General features: G+C 39.4%; 1 protein-coding gene across 3 annotated transcripts in view; it reads right to left on the bottom strand.

Annotated features, from left to right (window-relative positions):
• The window catches only part of LOC122549713 (gasdermin-E), a 37,433-nt gene that overhangs the window by 2,812 nt on the left and 12,993 nt on the right, over nt 1-21,628 (bottom strand). For 2 of the 3 annotated variants that reach the window (XM_087986990.1, XM_087986989.1), the window contains exons 5-9: nt 18,024-18,144; nt 13,598-13,768; nt 8,173-8,300; nt 1,873-2,071; nt 1,228-1,301 (exon numbers count right to left, since the gene is read on the bottom strand). In XM_087986990.1, the coding sequence (XP_087843116.1) occupies nt 1,228-1,301; nt 1,873-2,071; nt 8,173-8,300; nt 13,598-13,768; nt 18,024-18,144 (693 nt within the window). The remainder of the gene's footprint in view (nt 1-1,227; nt 1,302-1,872; nt 2,072-8,172; nt 8,301-13,597; nt 13,769-18,023; nt 18,145-21,628) is intronic. The other variant, XM_087986991.1, reaches the window with a different exon arrangement.

Below are 21,628 nucleotides of genomic sequence, written 5' to 3'. Positions count from 1 at the left end.
TGGAATCAATACAAATAACCAAACTTCTGAGAATTAAATCTGGTAGCAAAAGTTGCTAGCAGAGAGAAAGCTTGAGATATGCAAGGGTAAAGGTGAAGTAAGAATGATTGCACGCAGAGTTTGGCCCTGATCAAAGCTCAACAAGTTAACAAAGGCAAATGATACTACCAGGTGGGGAATTTCAACCCAAGATTGAAATTAAAAAGTTGATGCTTTACAAGGTGTTTTGAAATGAACATTTATCAGACGCTAACTATCAACAAAGTATTTATCCTTGGGGAAGAAGGGATATAAAATAAGAGACATTGAGAGAGCTCAGTACAGTAAGAAGTGGAAAATCACTCTCAACGAGGACTCCAGTAAACACTCTTGGTGGTTTCAGAGGACTTGGGCACTGAGAAGAGGAGTGAAAGAACAGCACGCTGTTGAGTGACCAACCTTTCTCTCTAGTCTGGACCAGGGTACAGGTTACTTGACAAGATCATACGTTTTTCCAGATAATTACTAAGTCATATCCATTTGTAAACTCAATGTCCTACAATTTTAATTACATTCAATTTTGACTGAATGACTAGATAGGGATAACTCTCAGAAATGTATCTGCAAAAATTATAATTATTCCCATTTAGGATACCAGTCTGTACTTTTGAATGCGAGAGAGGAAGGGAGTGAGAGAGGGAGGACAGCACGAGAAAGAAAGATCTAAAGCACTTTCAAATCACTGTGTATAAGTTTTGGCACAGATGCTGATTGAGAAAAACCGTGAAAATAGCTCAGCAAATAGTTAACATTTTGAGTTCAAAAGTGATTCTTCTTCAGTTCCAAAGAAGAATAGTCTTTGGTCTCTTATTTACTCCACAAATGCTGCCCGACCTGACTTTCTCCAATTTCCAAAAACTGCAGGATTTTGCTTTTAACTAAATCTTTCATTGTGGTAAAGGAAGGATTCAGATCAAGAAGATGCCGCTGTTCCACTCTGAATTACACAACTGTACAAGCAGATATAGGACTGTGAAAGTCAAAGTTCAAGAAATTCAACGTCTGACAGTTGAAAATGAATAAATAATGTCACTGAAACAAATGGACATCGAGGCATCAAGGCAAGAGTGACTGAATGTCTTATGATGCTCAAGCAAATAATAACCCCATCCAGTCCACAACAGAGGGAAAAGTATTGTAAAACATTAGACAGTCCACTGTAAGCTGTTGATTATTACATGAACTTACCAAATAAAGCAATGTTGGAAGAATTTGAATTTCGCAGCAAATACCCAAAACTGCAAGACTTTCTTCAGACAAAGCTAAACAAATAGAGGCATGTTAGATACAAAGTAATCCAAATACAGTTTTAACTGTAGCTTTGTAATCAATAACAAAGCTTGGTAAATTTGACAAAATTGAAGATTATTTTAAGGAAATATTGTTCCCATCAATAAAAGCTTCACTTTAGTAATTATACCATACAAAAATAACTTAAATTAAAAAATTGAGGTAATTCTTTGAATTTTCTGCCAAAAGTTTAAACTAATTCTGTCTAAACACAATCCCACGTTCAGCAGCTTATAGTTTTTGACCAAAGATTGACTAGTTTTGACAGAAGCCAATAGATAAATTATGATAACTTACTGAGTGAGAATTGTTATTTACAAAGTTATTTATTTGCCTGTAAAATCTGTAGTTCACCCAATCCCTCAAACTCCACGAGAAACAGTTAAAAGGAAATTACATTGTTTCTCCAGGAATTCTTCTAATTTCCAGTCAGGGAACACCGAGAGCAATTCCAGACCAATAATCTACAAAAAATATCCACGATGTTTTTATTTACTTGTCAATATTTCAGAAATATTTTGAGGCATGAAATGTCTTTCTTACCATCCAAAGCACTAAAAAGGTAGAATGCAGCTGTAAATAGCTCAGATCTTGCAGCATCTTTATTTTCTGAAGAGCCATCCTCATTTGGGCAAGTATAACCCAAAATGTGTAGCAGATCCTTGACATTTTGAGCCTCAGTTGCCTCCAGCTCTTGCAGTCCTATTAGATTTGGATGTTCCTCTGAAGAAAGGTTATCCAACTACAGAATACCAAACAAAAAAGAAAAAAATTCTGGTACAAAGCCAAGCACTTTCTGACCAGTGATAGGTACAATCACTTTCATTGTTTGAAAGTTGCTTACTCTCATACCATCTCACCTGGCCAAATGACGGTTAGCATTGTATCAAATGGGCAGACTAGAATTTGCCTTTACAAAGCCTTCACATCCAGCACTTTCAGGGGGAGACTTTACGAAATCGAAGAAAATGATTAACTTAATTATATTCTACAACCCAGAGCATTGCTCATGCAGTTCTTGCTGGTCAGTAAAACATGCACACTGGCTCCACTCTTCAGAAATAAACACGTTAAAAACACTTCAGATATTTGCTGTTGTAAGTTATGGTTCTTGGTTAGTTTGCAGTCAATGTGATCTCCTGCCACTTGTGTTATTTGACAGAGTTCAGGCAGGCCACTAAAGCCTCAAGAGGAGTGGGATATTGTCACACAGGATTGATGGCTGATGTCAGTTTTGCAAGAGCTCCACGAGAAAGAGGAATGTGCTAAGGAGGCAAAACTGGTTGGCACAAGAGACATGGGAAGGAATCACTTATCCCCTGCTCCTTCTTTGACTGACCAGCAGCCCACAGGAATAAACTTCGTGCGAGGCTCTGGTTTCAGGGCTGTCCTGGCACCCAATAAATTGGAGCAAGGATGGGATGGGCCTTCAATTGGGTGCAAATTATGAGTGGAAGGGAGCCAATGGCATGGCACGGCACGCTAATTCACTTGCCTGCTCACCCCCATGAATGGCTCATCATTCTTTTGGATTTTTCTATTTTAGTGAGCTGTGGTTACTCAATCCTAAAATATATTTCAGGTAAAAGTGGATTAAGCATTAACCTTCCACTTGCAAATGAAGATTTCTCTGCAATGTGATTCACCCAATAACCAATATACTCCAATCTTGCCCCTAACTCAGGTTACATCCAACATCTGAAAATTATTATCATTTCCAACCTTCTGTGGTGACTATGGGTTGCAGTTTACCAGTGAGACCGAAAATGGGTTTGGAGGCAAGCATGTGGGCATGCCAGTGCCTAACATAATCCTACCTTAGAAACAAATTTCCCACAGGCAGAATTTCAAGGAGGAGGATAACCTGAAAAAGGTCAGGACCTCAAATAGTCTCTTTAATTCCATTGCACTCCCCAAGTCATGGAATTAACAGACCACAGCCATCCTGTAGACATACTTAATTTCTGCAACAGTGGCCTGCCAGCCATATTCACTGTTTATTTTAAGCATATTAGAAATCAGAGACCATTTACATCTTGTAGTACCTTTGATGTTCCATGCCTCATCAATATCATCCATCTATCTCATGCAGTGACATAGCCACTCACCCACAGTCTCTGATCCTCCAATCGAAACTCCACCTGCACGGCCCACACAAAGTCCCGAGTGGGACAGGCCTTACCAGGGGCCTCCAACATCACGCAGGCAGGAAAGACCCAGACATAGTCTAAGCTGGGATGCGTTAACAGGTCCCGATGTTCAAAGGAAACTTCAGCCCTGTATTTTTGACTACAACACAGTCAAATGGGTACCATGCTTTACCAAAATCTTCAAGGAGTACAATTCAATGAATATTCACCTATATAATTTTTAAAAATTCTCAGACAGTAAGCACTTAAATAGAAATGATGGAAATGTTCCAGTAAGTATGGGAGGAAGTTTAGCTCCTTTCAAATCCCAAGAACATTAAAAAAGAGAGAGGGGTTTTGAATAGGCCATTCTGCACCAATAACCAATTATGGCTGATCTTGTACCTCAACTCCAACTTCCTGCACCATCCCATATTCTGAAACTTCCATTAATACTTAATCCACATTTACCTGAAATATATTTTAGGATTGAGTAACCACAGTTCACTCGGATAGAAAAATCCAAAAGAAAGTTGAGCCACTCATGGGGGTAAGCAGGCAAGTATATTAACGTGCCATGCCACCCCTACTCCAATTTATTGGGACAGGGCAGCCCTGAAACCAGAAGTTAGCAGGAGGTTTAATCCTGTGGACTGCTGGTCAAAGAAGGAACAGGGGTAAGTGATTCCTTCCCAGGTCTCTTGTGCCAACCAGGAGTCCTCTCTTGTTTTGCCTCCTTAGCACATTGCTCTCAATTTGTCGATCAACTTGGCCCACTGGCAACATCTCAGAGTTATCAGAGATTGGAAGCATCCATGGGTTCTCTTTCTCATGGAGCTCTTGCAAAACTGGTATCAGCCATTTATCCTGTGTGACACCAAGCTGCTGGTGTCCAATTGACTGGGAGCTTAAAGACAGGCTTCAGATTTTATACTAATAAAGGGTATTGGCTCCTTAATTGAAGTGGGGGAACTATTCAGAAGTTTGTACTGTGGTGTGGGGAGCCAGTGCTCAGCATATCATCCAGCCCACAGTATATTATAGTGCATGGTAGCACAGGAGACATCCATTTGGCTCCCCATAGAATCAAAGGATCTTGCAGTGTGGAAGCCGACCATTCAGTCCATCAAGTCCACACTGACCCTCCAAACAGCATCCCACTCAGACCCACTATCCTATGCTATCCCTACATTTCCAGGGATATGCAGGCTAATCCACCTAGCCTGCACATCCCTGGACACAATGGGCAATTTAGCACAGCCAATCTACCCAATCTGCATGTCTTCGGACTCCTGGCTGTGCTGGCATGGGAAGAATAATTTACCTACAATCCCACTCCTCTGCTCTTCCCCACAGACCTGCAAATTTTCCTCTCTTCTGATGATCTCATTCCCTGTTGAAAGCCCTAACAGAATCTGTCTGCGCCATACTCTCAGGCAGTGATTTCTGATCCTAGCTACTTAATGTCATAAATTGGAGGTTTTCCTCATTCCACCAAGGCTTCTTTTGCTCATCACCTTAAATCTGCACACTCTAATTCTTGACTTTTCTACTAATGAGACTTTTTTCCCTATTTATGCTGACAGATCCCTCGTGATTTTGAATATTTTTGCTGAACCTCCTCAATCGTCCCTTCTCCAAGACCCTCCAATTTCTTCATCTGTGAGGTCATTTCCATAAACCTTATCTGTACTCTCTCCAATGTCTTTGGATCCTTCCCAAAATGTAGTGCCTAGAACTACATAGAATACTCCAATGGAGGCTGAAGTATTTTGTTTTTAAAAAAAACAGAATTGACGTAAGTTCTTTGCACCATTATAAATGTGTTATGCTTCCCCGCGCTCACAACATGTCCTACCTCTTTCAATGATTTATGCAGAAATATTCCAAATTTCCTCTGCTCCTGCAACCTCTTTAAAATGTTTGCTTCATTTCATATTGTTTCTCCATATTATTCCTGTTGCAATAAGTCACCCCAGACTTCTGTGCATTAAATTTTTTCTGGCACATGTTGGCAATTCCACAAATCTACATTCTTTCAGAAGTTTAACACTACAATTCTCAGAGTTAACAATTGTTCCAAGTTATGGCATTTATGTCAGAAATGCAGGGATATACCTGGGAATGCTTCTTGAAAATCCAAAGTACCCTTCATCCATTGGATCCCCCTTATTCGCCTTAGTAGTTACATCATCAAAAAATTTAAACAGCAAAGTGAACTGGAAGGATAGTAATGGCATCTTTGACATGCTGATGGAAAGCGTGGCATGTAAAACCCAAAATTTAAAAAGAAGAAACAAAGTGATACATTTTTGCAGGGGGGGGGGATGAGAAAGGCAATAAAGTAGCAATCCCTTTGCATGAGTAGGGGCGCCTGGGTTTTCTACACATAATCATTAAAGCTGGCAGGGCAGGTTGAGAAATTACAGTCAGTTCTGCTATAACATGGTAGTTCCATTCTCGTGCAATTCAGTATTATATGAAAATCGCGTTATTGCAGCACCATTTAAGAGCGGAAATGCATTATAACCAATACACACTTTAAAACTTGGTGCTTTAGAACAATGCCTCCAATTTGTCAATTGTGTTGTAACGAATTTGTGTTACCAAAACACACATTCTAGCAGAACGACCTGACATTAATAACACAGATTTCAACTGCAAGTTATGGTCAACCTTTACAAAATATTGGTTAAGCCCCAATTAGAGTGCTGTGTGTAAGTCTGGTTGCTGTACTTTTGAAACAATGTAAAGACATAGGAGAGGGTACAGACAAGATTTACAGTAATGATTTGGGCATAAGGGGCTTCAGTAACTGAATAGATTGTCAAAGCTGAAGATGTTCTCTATGGAGAACAGAAGGTTTAGAGGAAATTTATTTGAGGTGCTCGAAATCATGAAGGGTTTATATAGAGTAGGTGGAAAGAATTCTTCCCATTGGTAGAAGGGTTAAAAACTAGAGGATCCTAATTTAAAGAGACTGGCAAAATAAAGAGGTGATAAGAGGAAAGTGTTTTTTTAAACATAGTGATGAATTATGATCTGGAATACACTTACCTGAGAGTGGCTTTCAAAAGGATAATTACACATTTGCAGAGCGATAGGAAAGAAGATGGGATATTGGGGTAAGGGAATTTGCTTTCACATAGAACTGGTGTGGACAGCATTGAGCTGGAGTGGCCTCCAGCTCTGCTGCAACCATTCCATGTTTATGAGTGTAGGTTCATGAAAATGAGCTACACTACTTTTCTTTCAGAAAAATATCAACTTTGTTCAAACATGTGATGATTTTTTAATAATTTTAAGAAATGTTGAAGAAATCTTTCTTTGTCGTCCTTTTTAAATGCCCGGTGATCCCATAATAGATTCTACCATTTTATCTCCCCCTAATGTTTGACTAAATGGCCTGAAGTTCCTAATTTTCTTTTAATACCAAGTAGTGGGATTTGTTTGCCATCTTCCAACATCCTTGGGAAAGTTTCCAGAATCCAAAGATTTCTGGAAGATTAACCCCACGACAAACCCTGGTTGTGGGTCATCACAGGCAAGGCATTTGACCACATTTCATGCTATTAGTTTCCCCCGTACTTTCTATTTATTGTCATTAGCTTCTACTGATTAGAGAAGACCAAGCCTTCAATAAGTAGTCTAACATCCTTTCAACTTTATATATAAATTAGTGGTACAGTAATGTAGTGACACTAAGGACCTGCTTCTTCATGCCTGGTTTGAGATTGTCTGTTCTTCAGAGTTACCAAGATTGAACAATAAGAATGAACATTACTCTAGACCACTGTCTTGCACATTATGTTGAGGGGACTGTCCACATGTTGATCTAATGCTTGACCAGTATACAATGACAGTAAAATTGCTATAATCTACCTCATTATAAGGGGGGAGGGGGGAAGAGACAGGCAGAGAGACAGACAGACAGACAGTGTGAGAGGCACTCACGTTCTTGGCATTACAAACCAGCCATCTCACCAACTCCTCAATGATAGTAAATTCTAGCTCTGCTAGGTGACCCTGACTCTATATTGCCGCAGTGTTGATATGCCTCACTAATTAATCCGCTCACAACACAGATTCTAGGGAATAATCAACATCTTACATTGATGAAATTCATTCATCCTATTTATAATCAAAGGTTGCTTCACTGGATATCACTATTTCATTAAAAAAGTGACAACGGTGCTGGTCAATCTAATTTCATGATAATTTCCTGAGAAGATTGAAATTCCTCAATACTACATTACTCTAAACACAACACTGTATGAAAGCCATGCTGGGTTGGAGGAATGAGAAAATAAGGGGGTAGGTTTTCAGTTCCCTTCAATGTATTTATTTGGAATGGTTATAGGCTCATTCTGTTTATCTTCAGGTCTGAGAATGGATGAGTCTTTGACAATTGAAAATGAGACAATAAGTGCTATCCCGTTGCTGGCTACTTCAATACTTGGGGTCTTATGAACTAGCTCTGGCATTGCATCTCGTTGTATGGAAATGAAAAGAGGGGATCATCTAATTTGCAAGACCAATACATGAACAAAAACAAAACAAAATTTACTTCCATCATGGACAAACAATTGTTAGTGTTAGTTATTTCTTAGATATGCTTCTGGGTCATGTTCCACTACTTCAAACTATAGACTTAAAATGATTACTGTATTTCACTGCAGATAAGGATGCCAGTCACCCAAAATATTATACTTACAACATTTTCAAGAAGGGTAATCACGTCTTCGTGGTACAAGAACTCACAGTAATATTTAAATAATTGCTGACATTTGTCCTCAGAAAGTTCACAGAATGGCTGCAGCTGTTGCTGAGCCTCTTCAATAGCTGTGAAGATATGGATGTCACTATCATCGTCAATGTTAAATCAATTTGCATCAATATTTAGATTCCATTCGTAATTACCTAAACTTGTCTAGAAAACACTTAATATCAATAGTGAAATCCAGTACCATTATTTCTTTGAACATATTTACCAAACTTATCGTTAAACGATAACTGCATAGACTTCCCAAAGATCAGTCATTAATCTCTAGTTTTCATAATCAGACTACTTGAAATTTAATCGCAGGAATTCTAAGCAGAAGCAAATGAACTTCTCAATCAAATGGCATAAAGCATAAACAGGCAATAGAACACAAATTCCTATTTTCAATGAAACAAATTTGATGTTTAGCAAACGGACATGATTCACATTACACCAGGAAAGTGCTATCCAAGACCTTTAAAATTTTAAATGCTTTGATAAACTCCAACTCTTGGTTATCACACTGCTCCATTCCATCTAAGCTCTCACTATTTTATAACTAAAGGTAAAGTAACCACAGCCTTACCAGATGATAGGGCAATTCCCTCATCAGAGAGAGGGAGGACTGATGGTGATTTAACCGGAGGTCACCATACCTCACTGAATTGCAAACCAGTCATCCAGCAAATTAAACTAACTGACCCCCATTGTATAGCTACCTGGGAAAGCAACTATTAAAGCAGAAGATAATGTATAAATTAAACTGCATATACAGCTTGATTTCAATGAGATTTGTGAACAAACATTAATACCTGAATTAGGGTTTACACCATTGTTCAAGAATCCATCAATTGGATTGGTTTGTTGAATTAAAGGTAGACCAAGTAAAGTTTAAAACTCAATTTCAACTTGAAAGTACAGTTACAGATCCATTTTTGAGAGAATCTTCACTTTACCTCATACCAGTGAGAACAATCATCCTGGAAATGCCAGAGCTAATCAATACTATCATGGAGATAGAATTCCTAACTTATCCTGGCCAGGACAGGCTAGGTTTGTGTCTGCATGAGTTTAGAAGAGTAAGAGGCAACTTGATTTAAACACAAGATTCTGAGGAGAGTTTACACATTAGATGCAGATAAGATGTCTCCTATTCTGGAGAAATCCAGATCTGGAAGTCACACTGTCAAAATCAGGGGTTGTTCATTTAAAATAGAAGGATTGAGTTTTCTTTCTTTTTATCGTGGCATGATTCTTCTGAGACTCAATTCCTAAAAATATAGTGGTAGCAGAGTCTTGAATATTTGATTGCAGAGATTGTATAGATTCTTGGTAAATAAGGGAATAAAAAAGGTAGTTGGAAATGTGGATTTGAGATTACAATTAGATCAATCATGATCATACTAAAATTGCTAAATGATCTACTCCTGTTCCTCGTTCAAATGTATATTTTTAAATGCCAAAGGTGAAGCCAGAAGTTACTTCCAAACCACACCACCAACATTTGGAATGTTTTCACAGTTTGTGGTCTCTGTAATACAGATAAAAATCCACAATATGGAAGTCTTTTTTACCATCTGGAATCCAATTTGTCTTTCAGTCAGATAATGTGCTATTAATACCTATGTTGCCCAGGAAACTACCAGAAACCAGCTGGTTACTCACATCAGTAAATATTATTTTCAGTCATAAGCACATTTTTCTATATAAACTGATATTATCCTCCCAGAAATAAATACTAATCGTTTATTGTTCCACATTAGATTTGAAAGTTGTATAATAATGTAGCACACCACATGTGGATTAATTGCATGCATATCACAAATATTAATCGGGGATTTACAACATTCCTATAGTTATCAATAGGAAGAAACTATAGTGGCTGGTTGAGAGGTTAATGCTGGTGTGTCTCCCTCTGAAACTGGCTTCTATGCTACCCTTATGAGTATTTGAATCATGGGTTGGCCAATCAACCCCTTGAGCCTGCTCCACACCATTTAATGTAACTGTGGCTAATCTGATTGAAAGCTCAAATCCACATTCCCACCTATCCCAATTATCTTTCAACCCCTGGCTTAACTATGCTAGAATCTTCTTGTTCAGATGCTTTTGGTATTTTCTTTAGTGTGGAATGTTCGGTTTCATTTAGTGGGATCTTGTTCTAGACTGGTAGTGTCCATATCTCTGAGCAAGGAGGCATGGGTTCAAGTTCCAACTACTCCAGAGATGTATGATAACATCTACAGCTTTAGTGGATCTAGCTATTACAGAAAACAAAATTTAAGCACCAATAATACTTGAATTAATCCAAGAAAAAAAAGATCAGTGCTTTGGGTATGATTATAAGTACAGTATTATTTTGCCAATATCTACTCAAAACACCAAGACCCTGGAAATGATCAAGTTCTGGAAATGTCCAAGAAAGCGGATTAAGATATTGCCTGATAGGCTGTGCTTTTCCAGCTTCACACTCTTCAACTTATTGCTAAATGGAGACGAGAGTTTGAAGCTTTTCATTTTACACTCAGAACAATAATGCAGAAACAAATATGAAATAAAAAGATACCACTGAAGAGTTGGTTGGGTCATTATTGGCATGGAAATGCAACAAGGACAGTTAACTGTCAATTTTTCTTCTCCAATCAGGCAGATGGATTCTGATTAGTCAGAGACTGTTGCTATTGGCTGTCTCCATGCACATTCTTTTTTTCCAAAGGTGCAGCGTATGCACTAATTACATTTGCCCACATGAAAAAAGGGTTCCGAGTACTTAGATATGCAAGCTTCAAGCTCGTGCAAATGTATCACACTGTGATCCTGGCTGATTATCTAAAATGCTGAAAATGTGTTGCTGGAAAAGCGCAGCAGGTCAGGCAGCATCGAAGGAGCAGAAGAATTGATGTTTCTTAGCTTGCTGGACACACTTTCCTCATTCCTGAAGAAGGGCTTATGCCTGAAACGTCGATTCTCCTACTCCTTGGATGCTGCCTGACCTGCTGCACCTTTCCAGCAACACATTTTCAGCTCTGATCTCCAGCATCTGCAGTCCTCACTTTCTCCTAGATGATTATCTAAAATGGTTTTCCGGTGTAACTGTTAGCACAATCCAGATTATTAAATAAATGATTTATGATAACACGATCACATCTAAATGGTATTTATACATTTAAGGTTTACAAGCATGAGCTACTTGAGCTGCCAGCTGTGAATGGTCAACAGAAGATATTACTTGATAGGGCCCACCAGTTGTTAGAATGCACAGCCAACACACCTCTTCTCACTCCATATAATTCCGTTTCTTCAGGTCTATTTCTTACATCCTCATTCTGATAACTGCAAAAGGAAAAGCTTCAACTTAAAGTCTCCTTTCAGCAAGATTTAAGTTTTGTACTACCAAAGATGAAGATAAGTTGTTCAGATTCATTATTATACTAATCAAAAGGAGTTTTGTTTGTATGAGAGAGTGAGATTGTCAGCGTCTCCTTTAATTACGTGAAGCTAAATAGTGTTTGTACATCAACAGTCTGTGGAACTGCCCAGATAAAATGTCATCTTGATTGACCAAGTAGCTAAGGGAGATAAAATTAAAAACTATATAAATATACTTCTTGCCTCAGAGTTGGCAAAGATAAAAAAAACTGTGGTCACTATTGGGAATTGTAATTTCATGTAAAATAAGTGGAATAAAAGTTTCATGGAATTATCATCTTAGTGGGATATCTATTCCATTCAAAAACACAAATGAGAGAATAAAACAAACCAGTTACTTTTAGGAAGTCAACTGATCTGCAGTTTACCCAGTTAGGACATTCCTGAAGAGGAGCTTATGCTCGAAACATCGACTTTCCTGCTCATCGGATGCTGCCTGACTGGCTGTGATTTTCCAGCCCCACACTTTTTGCCTGTGAGTTCCAGCATCTGCAGTCCTCACTTTCTCCTAGGACATTATGTTCGTCCCCTTAACAAAACCTGATGATTGTCAGAGGATTGAGTAAGTAATAATGGCATCAGATAGCAAGTTAAAAACTACTGAAGGATGTGGCGTGTCCGACTGCAAGGATTACGTTGTCTTACGACCTTAACTTTCAGATTCTTGGCAAAACCGAAACTAAATTGATATCTTCGTTTTCTGATCTGCAGACTGGATGGCTAATCTCATTCAGTAATATTAAATAAGGGTTAGTATAAATGAAAATCACAAAAGAAGAGGGAGCGGACATGTGACACTAACAAAAACATCTGACCTGATAATGGCAAGTTCAGAAACAAATCTGAAAATATGAAGGTGATCACAAACACTGCAGCTGAAAGTTGCTTAAGCACTGAAACCTGAAAATAATTACAAATCACAGATATGAAAAGGTTTGGGGGAAGTTATGAAATCAGTAATGGGGAAACAGTAGAGGAAAGAGATAAGGGAGAAGTGATGAAGAGGATTGATGAAGGCGGAGTGGTGAACATAGTCTATATGGACTTCAGTAAAGCATTCAACAAGGTCCCAGATGGCAGACTTGTTAACAGGGTTAGATTACATGGAGTACAGGAAGAACTAGCCATCTGGATATAGAACTGGCTCGAAGGTAGGAGACAGAGGGTGGTGGTGGAAGGGTACTTTTCAGGCTAGAGATCTGTCACCCGTGATGTGCCGTAAGGATCGGTGCTGGCTCCACTGCTTTTTGCCAGTAATATAAATGCTTTGGATGTTAATATAGGAGGTAAGGTTAATAAATTCACAGATAACACCAAAATTGGTGATATAGTGGACATCAAAGGTTACAACAGGATCTTGGTCAGATGGGCTGTTGGACTGAGGAACAACAGATGGAGTTTAATGTAGCTAAGTTTGAAGTGCTGCATTTTGGAAAGGCAAATCAGGGCAGGACTTATACATTTAATGGTAAGTTCTGAGGGAATCAATTACGTTGCTGTGGATCTGGAGTCACATGTAGGCCAGACCAGAAGAACGGCAGATTTCCATCCTTAAAAGGCATTAGTGAAACAGATAGCTATGACAATTGACATAGTTGTTACTAGACGAGCTTTTTATTCCAGAAAATTATCAAATTCAAATTTCACCATTTACAGTGGCCGGATTCAAACCTGCGTCGCCAGAACATTAACATGGGGTCTGGATTACTCATTCAGTAATGTTGTGACTTCATCACCTTCCAAACCAATAAAACCATATTGATTGCATTCAATCCTGCTTAGTTGAAATAACAAATTGTGCTAAATTACAAACTGAACACCACAGAAGACTCACTACTATCCCAAAGAAATACTAAAATGGATACAGAATTTGACATCAATGGCCAAAAACTCTGGGATAAAGCACATGGTTAGACAAATATTTCAAATTGCTGTGATGTTCATTTACCTGGTTTTAAAACACTTAGCGAAGTTTCACTTGGGACATTCATCATACACTGCTGATGTTTATGTTCTCCATCAACACACGTTAAAGAAGTGCACACTGAAAATTCTTTTTTATTTTTGCCTACTAGGACTTTATCAAACCCTCCACTTTTTTCAGAAAGTAGGCAGAGATCTGGCATTTAAAAAAGTGAAAATATCAGTAACTTTTTCAGAACTATATGTCAGAACCATGTTAGCTAAAACTATATTGTAAATGTTGAAAGACTCAACTAATAATGGAAATGATTTAAAATCAGACAAGACAATAAGAACATATTGAATATTTGTCAATTACATTCTGATTTTGGAGATTAGTTGAATCTTTCAAATTAATTGAAGACAGACGAACATGCGTATAATTTCATCCCTTATCCTATAACCTGTTCAATTAAATTTTGATTGCATCCTTACAAAGTCTTCACAAAATTTCTATTTTGAAAAAGAAAGTAAATCTCTCAACCATTATGTTCCATTGAGCAGCAGAGACAATAAATTCTTGGGTTGGGGATGGTCATTGCCAGTCACTTGCATGGCTTGAATGTTACTTGCAACTTACCAGTTCAAGCCTGAATGTTGAGTATGGTGATGGATGGATATTTTTTGGACTGGAGCCTGTTAAAAGTGGTGTTCCACGGTGATAATTGCTGGGTTCACTTTCGTTTGTTATTTATTTAAATTATTTAGTTGAGAATATAGGAAGTATGGTTAGTAGGTTTGCAGATGACACTAAAATTGGTGGTATAGTGGAGGTTATTTAAGATTACAAAGAGATCTTGATCATTTGGATAAATAGACTGAGGAGTGGCAGATGGCGTTCAATTTGGATATTTAGTGACGTATTGCATTTTAGCAAAACAAATTGGGGCAGACGTTATACAATTAAAAGTAGAGCCTTGGGTAATGTTGTAGAACAGAGACCTAGGGGTACAGGTACATAATTCTTTGAAGTTTGCATCACATGTAATTGTTAAAAAGGCACTTAGCACACTTGTCTTCATTGCTCAGACCTTTGAGTATAGAGTTGGGAAGTCATGATGAGGAAATACAGGATGTTGGTGAGGCTTCTTCTGGAGTACTGTGTCCAGATCTGGTCACCTTGTTATAGGAAGGATATTATCAAGCAGGAGAGAGTTCAGAAGAGATTTACCAGGATATTGCTGGGTATGGAAGTTCTGAGTTAAAATGAATTCTGGTTAGACTGGGACCTTTTTCAGTGGAGCATTGAAGATTGAGGGATAACCTTATAGAGGTTTCTAAAATAATGATGGGTATAGATAAGGTGAATGGCAGGTGTCTTTTACCTATGGTAGGGAATTTTAAGAAGAGGGCATATTTTGAAGGTGAGAGGTGAAAAATTTAAAAAGGACATGGGGGCAACTTTTTTTTTAAAAAAAGAGTGGTTTACATATGGAATGAATTTCCAGAAGAAGTGATGTATACGGATACAGTTACAATGTTTAAAAGACATTTGGTTAAGTGCATGAACAAGAAAGGTTTTGAGGAATATGGGTGAAGCACAGGCAGGCAGGACTGATTTAGTTTGGGAACTTGGTCAACATCGACTAGTTGGAATGAAGGGTTTGTTTCCGTACTGTATGACTGCATAACTAACTTTTCTTAAAACCCATCTCACATTCTGACACTATTCTGAAATCATTAAATATGCAAAGGGGTATTAAAATAATATTGGATATTACATTAGTTTTAGACATCAATATTGGAGAATTTTGCAGCACCAAAACAAGCCATTTGCCATTACATTTTGCAGTATTTTGTACCTCACCTAGTTCTACTCCAGATCCCTGCTTGCTCCTTATATTCATCAATGTTCTCTTTGTCAAGAAACTACTCAATTCCTTTTTAAAAGATCTTATGAAATTGGTTCAAACAGTTTTATCTGGATCTTTTCCAACCAAAACACTTATTTCCCAAGAGTATTTATCAGAAGAAGAATTGTATAAGGCAGAGCAGGTAACTGAGGTGGCAATGGGGGAGCACTTTGGAGCCAGCGACCATAATTCTATTTGTTTCAAAATAGTGATGGAAAAGGATAGACCAGATCTAAAAGTTGAAGTTCTAAATTGGAGAAAGACCAATTTTGACGGTATTAGGCAAGAACATTCGAAAGCTGATTGGAGGCAGATGCTCGCAGGTAAAAGGGACAGCTGGAAAATGGGAAGCCTTCAGAAATGAGATAAGAATCCAGAGAAAATATATTCCTGTCATGGTGAAAGGGGAGGCTGGTCAGTATAGGGAATGCTGGATGACTAAAGAAATTGAGGGTTTAGTTAAGAAAAAGAAGAAAGCATATGTCAGGTATAGACAGGATAGATCAAGTGAATCCTTAGAAGAGTATAAAGGAAGTAGGAGTATACTTAAGAGGAAATCAGGAGGGCAAAACGGGGACATGAGATAGCTTTGGCAAATACAATGAAGGAGAATCCCAAAGGGTTTTTACAAACATATTAAGGACAAAAGGGTAACTAGGGAGAGAATAGGGCCCCTCAAAGATCAAGCTAGGCGGCCTTTGTGTGGAGCCACAGAAAATGGGGGAGATAGTAAACGAATATTTTGCATCAATATTTACTGTGGAAAAGGATATGGAAGATATAAACTATAGGGAAAATAGATGGTGACATCATGCAAAACGTCCAGATTACAGAGGAGGATGTGCTGGGTGTCTTGAAATGGTTAAAGGTGGATAAATCCCCAGGACCTGATCAGGTGTACCCGAGAACTCGGTGGGAAGCTAGAGAAGGGATTGCTTGGCCTCTTGCTGAGATACTTATATCATCAATAGTCAAAGGTGAGGTGCCGGAAGACTGGAGGTTGGCAAACGTGGTGCCACTGATTAAGAAGGGCAGTAAAGACAAGCCAGGGAACTATAGACCGGTGAGCCTGACCTTGGTGGTAGGCAAGTTGTTGGAGGGATTCCTGAGGGACAGGATGTACATGTATTTGGAAAGGCAAGGACTGATTAGGGATATCAACATGGCTTTGTGCATGGGAAATCATGTCTCACAAACTTGATTGATTTTTTTGAAGAAGTAACAAAGAAGATTGATGAGGGCAGAGCAGTAGATGTGATCTATATGGACTTCGGTAAAGCGTTCGACAAGGTTCCCCATGGGAGACTGATTAGCAAGGTTAGATCTCATGGAATACAGGGAGAACTTGCCATGTGGATACAGAAGTGGCTCAAAGGTAGAAGACAGAGGGTGGTGGTGGTGGAAGGTTGTTTTTCAGACTGGAAGCCTGTGACCAGTGGAGTGCCACAAGGATCGGTGCTGGGCCCTCTACTCTTTGTCATTTACATAAATGATTTGGATGCGAGCATGAGAGGTACAGTTGGTAAGTTTGCAGATGACACCAAAATTGGAGGTGTAGTGGACAGCGAAGAGGGTTACCTCAGATTACAACAGGATCTGGACCAGATGGGCCAATGGGCTGAGAAGTGGCAGATGGAGTTTAATTCAGATAAATGCAAGGTGCTGCATTTTGGGAAAGCAAATCTTAGCAGGACTTGTACACTTAATGGTAAGGTCCTAGGGAGTGTTGCTAAACAAAGAGACCTTGGAGTGCAGGTTCAGAGCTCCTTGAAAGTGGAGTCGCAGGTAGATAGGATAGAGAAGGTGGCGTTTGGTATGTTTTCCTTTGTTGGTCAGAGTATTGAGTACAGGAGTTGGGAGGTCATGTTGCGGCTGTACAGAACATTGGTTAGGCCACTGTTGGAATATTGTGTGCAATTCTGGTCTCCTTCCTATCGGGAAGATGTTGTGAAATTTGAAAGGGTTCAGAAAAGATTTACAAGGATGTTGCCAGGGTTGGAGGATTTGAGCTATAGGGAGAGGCTGAGCAGACTGGGGCTGTTTTCCCTGGAGCATCGGAGGCTGAGGCGTGACCTTATAGAGGTTTACAAAATTATGAGGGGCATGGATAAGATAAATAGACAAAGTCTTTTCCCTGGGGTCGGAGAGTTAAGAACTAGAGGGCATAGGTTTAGGGTGAGAGGGGAAAGATATAAAAGAGACCTAAGGGGCAACATTTTCACACACAAGGTGGTACGTGTATGGAATGAGCTGCCAAAGGATGTGGTGGAGGCTGGTACAATTGCAACATTTAAGAGGCATTTGGATGGGTAAATGAATAGGAAGGGTTTGGAGGGATATGGGCTGGGATATCTGGTCGGCATGGACGGGTTGGACCAAAGGGTCTGTTTCCATGCTGTACATCTCTATGACTATGACTCTAATTCACGTTTTCTACCTTATCACAAGTATACTTTCTAACATCAGAAATTGGAAGCTCAATTGGCTGACTGAACTAGCAGCATATTCACCAGATCCACGATTATATTACTTGGCTTAATTGTTATAATCAATGCATACCAAACTGCCCATGCTGGTTTATAAAAAGCTCAGTGACACCGTATGCAATAACCGTTCGAGGTGGGATCTCCAACACAACCTCTGTATCTTTGGATATAGTACCATCATCATTTGCTGAAACCTACAAAACACAAGCAGCTCAGAAATCTGTTCCAATTCACAAAGAAACATTTTTCAACAGAATAACATTTAAAACCACTATTGCTACTCATGACCAATAAATCTGTAAACTAGTTTTTTTTAAATGCGTTTTGGAGCCTTGCTTTCACTTTTATGCCAAACCTCCTTTTACAGATTAATGTTTGGAGCAAAGATATCATTTTACATCTGCTGGTACCACCTTCTGATCTCAACTAACCAGACCCCTCTGAGGTCTCCTCATGGCTACATGGGATCAGCTTCAATTTTGTTGCGTGCTACGTTGGAAAGGTGTTAGGCTGAGGGCAGCAATATGGCTCAACAATTTCCCTCATTGTATTTAGAGCATCAGGTTGAGTATGGCGGAAGGAGAGAAGAGGAGAAAGCATCTTTCCTCTTATCTAGTGAATCTACATGAGAAAAGGGCATAAAATGGGATGACATTTCAGGTGTGGAAGCAAAACATGGATTTGCATTATTGATGCATAAAGGATGGATGCAAAGTGCAGGGTCAGAAGGCAGTGAGAATCTGCGGAACCACAGTTAAAATGAAAACTTTCAGGGTGCAGGGGTGTTGGTCAGAAGGGGAGAACAGCTGGAAGCAACACCTAATACATTCCCATCTCCATTGCTTCATGCCTTTCATGATTGGTCCCTTGACAGGGATATGGGCAAAATGGTATACAGCAACTTGGTATGATCTCAATAGAGACGAGAAGCAGGCATTTACTAAAAGTATGAAATCACAAGTTACACTGATTTAAAACAAAGGAAGAGAGTTTTATTACACAGAAACCAAAGAATGTGAATCTTACTTACCCATGTTAAAATATTGAAAGCACATAAAATGCAATTACTTTTAAGCTAGTGATTGCTGGGCCCCTTGCTGAGATATTTGTATCATCGATAGTCACAGCGGAGGTGCCAGAAGACTGGAGGTTGGCCAACGTGGCACCATTATTTAAGAAAGATGGTAAGGACAAGACAGGGAACTATCGACTGGTGAGCCTGACGTCAGTGGTGGGCAAGTTGTTGAAGGAATCCTGAGGGACAGGATGTACATGTATTTGGAGAGGCAAGGACTGATTAGGGATAGTCAACATGGCTTTTTGCGTGGGAAATCATGTCTCACAAACTTGAATGAGTTTTTTGAGAAAGTAACAAAGAGGATTGTTGAGGGCTGAGCAGTAGATGTGATCTATATGGACTTCAGTAAGGCATTTGACAAGGTTCCCCATAGGAGACTGGTTAGCAAGGTTAGATCTCACGGAATACAGGGAGAACTAGCCATTTGGATACAGAACTGGCTCAAAGGTAGAAGACAGAGGGTGGTGGTGGAGATTTGTTTTTCAGACTGGAGGCCTGTGACCAGTGGAGTGCCACAAGAATCAGTGCTGGGTCCACCACTTTTCATCATTTATATAAATGATTTGGATATGAACATAGGAGGTATAAGTAAGTAAGTTTGCAGATGACACCAAAATTGGAGGTGTAGTGGACAGTAAAGAGGGTTACCTCAGATTGCAATGGTATCTTGATCAGATGGACCAGTGGACTGAGAAGTGGCAGATGGGAGTTTAATTCAGATAAATGTGAGGTGCAGCATTTTGGGAAAACATATGAGAGCAGGACTTATACACTTAATGGTAATGGGGAATGTTATTGAACAAAGAGACCTTGGGTTGCAGGTTCATAGCTTCTTGAAAGTAGAGTCGCAGGTAGATAGGATAGTGAAGATGATGTTTGGTATGCTTTTCGTTATTGGTCAGAGCATTGAGAATAGGAGTTGGGAGGGCATGCTGTGGCTGTACAGGACATTGATTAGGCCACTGTTGGAATATTGGATGCAATTCTGGTCTAATTCCTATCAGAAGGATGTTGTGAAACTTGCAATGGTTCAAAAAAGATATACAAGGATGTTGCCAGGGTTGGACTTGAGCTATGAGGAGAGGCTGAACAGGCTGGGGCTGTTTTCCCTGGAGCAAAGGCTGAGGTTTATAAAACCATGAGGGGCATGGATAGGATAAATAGACAAAGGCTTTTCGCTGGGTTGGGGGAGTCCAGAACTAGAGGGCATAGGTTTAGGGTCAGAGGGGAAAAATATAAAACGGACCTAAGGGGCAACATTTTCATGCAAAGAGTGGTGCATGTATGAAATGAGCTATCAGAGGAAGTGGAGGCTGGTACAACTGCAACATTTAAAAGGCACCTGGATGGGTATATGAATAGAAGGGTTTAGAGGGATATGGACCAAGTGTTCCATCTGGGACTAGATTAGGTTGGGATATCTGGTTGGCATGAACAAGTTGGACTGAAGGGTCACGATTTATTTATCAAAAACTGGAAGATTCACCGCTTAGTGTCCTGGGCCTTTCATAAAATAGAACAGAATCCCTACAGTGTGGAAACAGGCCCTTTGACCAAGCAAGTCTACATCAACCCGCTGAATATCCCATCCAGACTCATTCCCCTGTTACTCTACATTGACCCCTGACTACTGCACCTAACCTATACACCCCTGAACACTGAGCAATTTAACATGCACATCTTTGGACTGTGGGAGGAAACCGGGACACTCAGAGGAAATCCACACAGACACAGCGAGAATGTGCAAACTCCACACAGACAGGTGCCTGAGGCTGGAATCGAACCTGGGTCCCTGGCACTGTGAAGTTGCAATGCTATCCACTGAACCACTGTGCCACCTTCTCATAAGTCTGTCCCTTCAAACCTCGTGCAACCTTCCTAAAGTTCTAAAATGCCACCAGTATCTGAAGCATGGCCACCTCAGTTCAGAACTCTAGGTTCTAAGAATCTTAAATTCTGGAGGTTTGCATTTAAAACACTCAACAGTTTGGCTGTAGAAGAAGTTCAAATCACTGTTATCAGAATAATTAAGTTAAGAAGAGAGCTTTAACCTTATTAACTAGTACCCAGAATTTCAAGCAAATTGTGCTGAAAGAGAAGTTTAGTTCACTACAACTTGTTCTAAATTCAAACTAAATTGCTGCAACACAATCACCACCCCCAGAATATACGACCTCATGATCAGTTTGTTGACTCTCACGCCCCCCGCCAACCCCTCCCCCCCAGAGAGACCTAGTTCTTAAAAAGGAACCGTCACTCCAAGATAACTGTTTTTAAATAAAACACATAGGGTGTCACAATATTTGCAAAATTACAGAACAATTATTCATGTACTAAATGGTAATAATAATATTTTAAAGTTGCATCTGCTTGGGAAAAAAAATTCTAGCTGCACTGATTTTTCATGTTAATATTAATAGCACATTCCATAGGTCTGCCTTTCCCTTCAGTTTACTTTTTTGTTTAAATTATACTTTTGTGAAGTAAACTTGTGAATTTTACAAAGCAATTTCCTTTTGAGGCACTAAACCTAATTTTGTACATTGATGCAATAAAGTATGGAAGTGCGCCTAAAATGTTTACTACCCTGGTTTAGACTA

This window comes from Chiloscyllium plagiosum, unplaced genomic scaffold (assembly GCF_037043375.1).
Source record: "Chiloscyllium plagiosum isolate Xiang-an unplaced genomic scaffold, Cpla_swu_hap1 HiC_scaffold_5, whole genome shotgun sequence".
Lineage (NCBI taxonomy): Eukaryota > Metazoa > Chordata > Chondrichthyes > Orectolobiformes > Hemiscylliidae > Chiloscyllium > Chiloscyllium plagiosum.
This window is presented reverse-complemented; position numbering and strand designations above follow the sequence as displayed.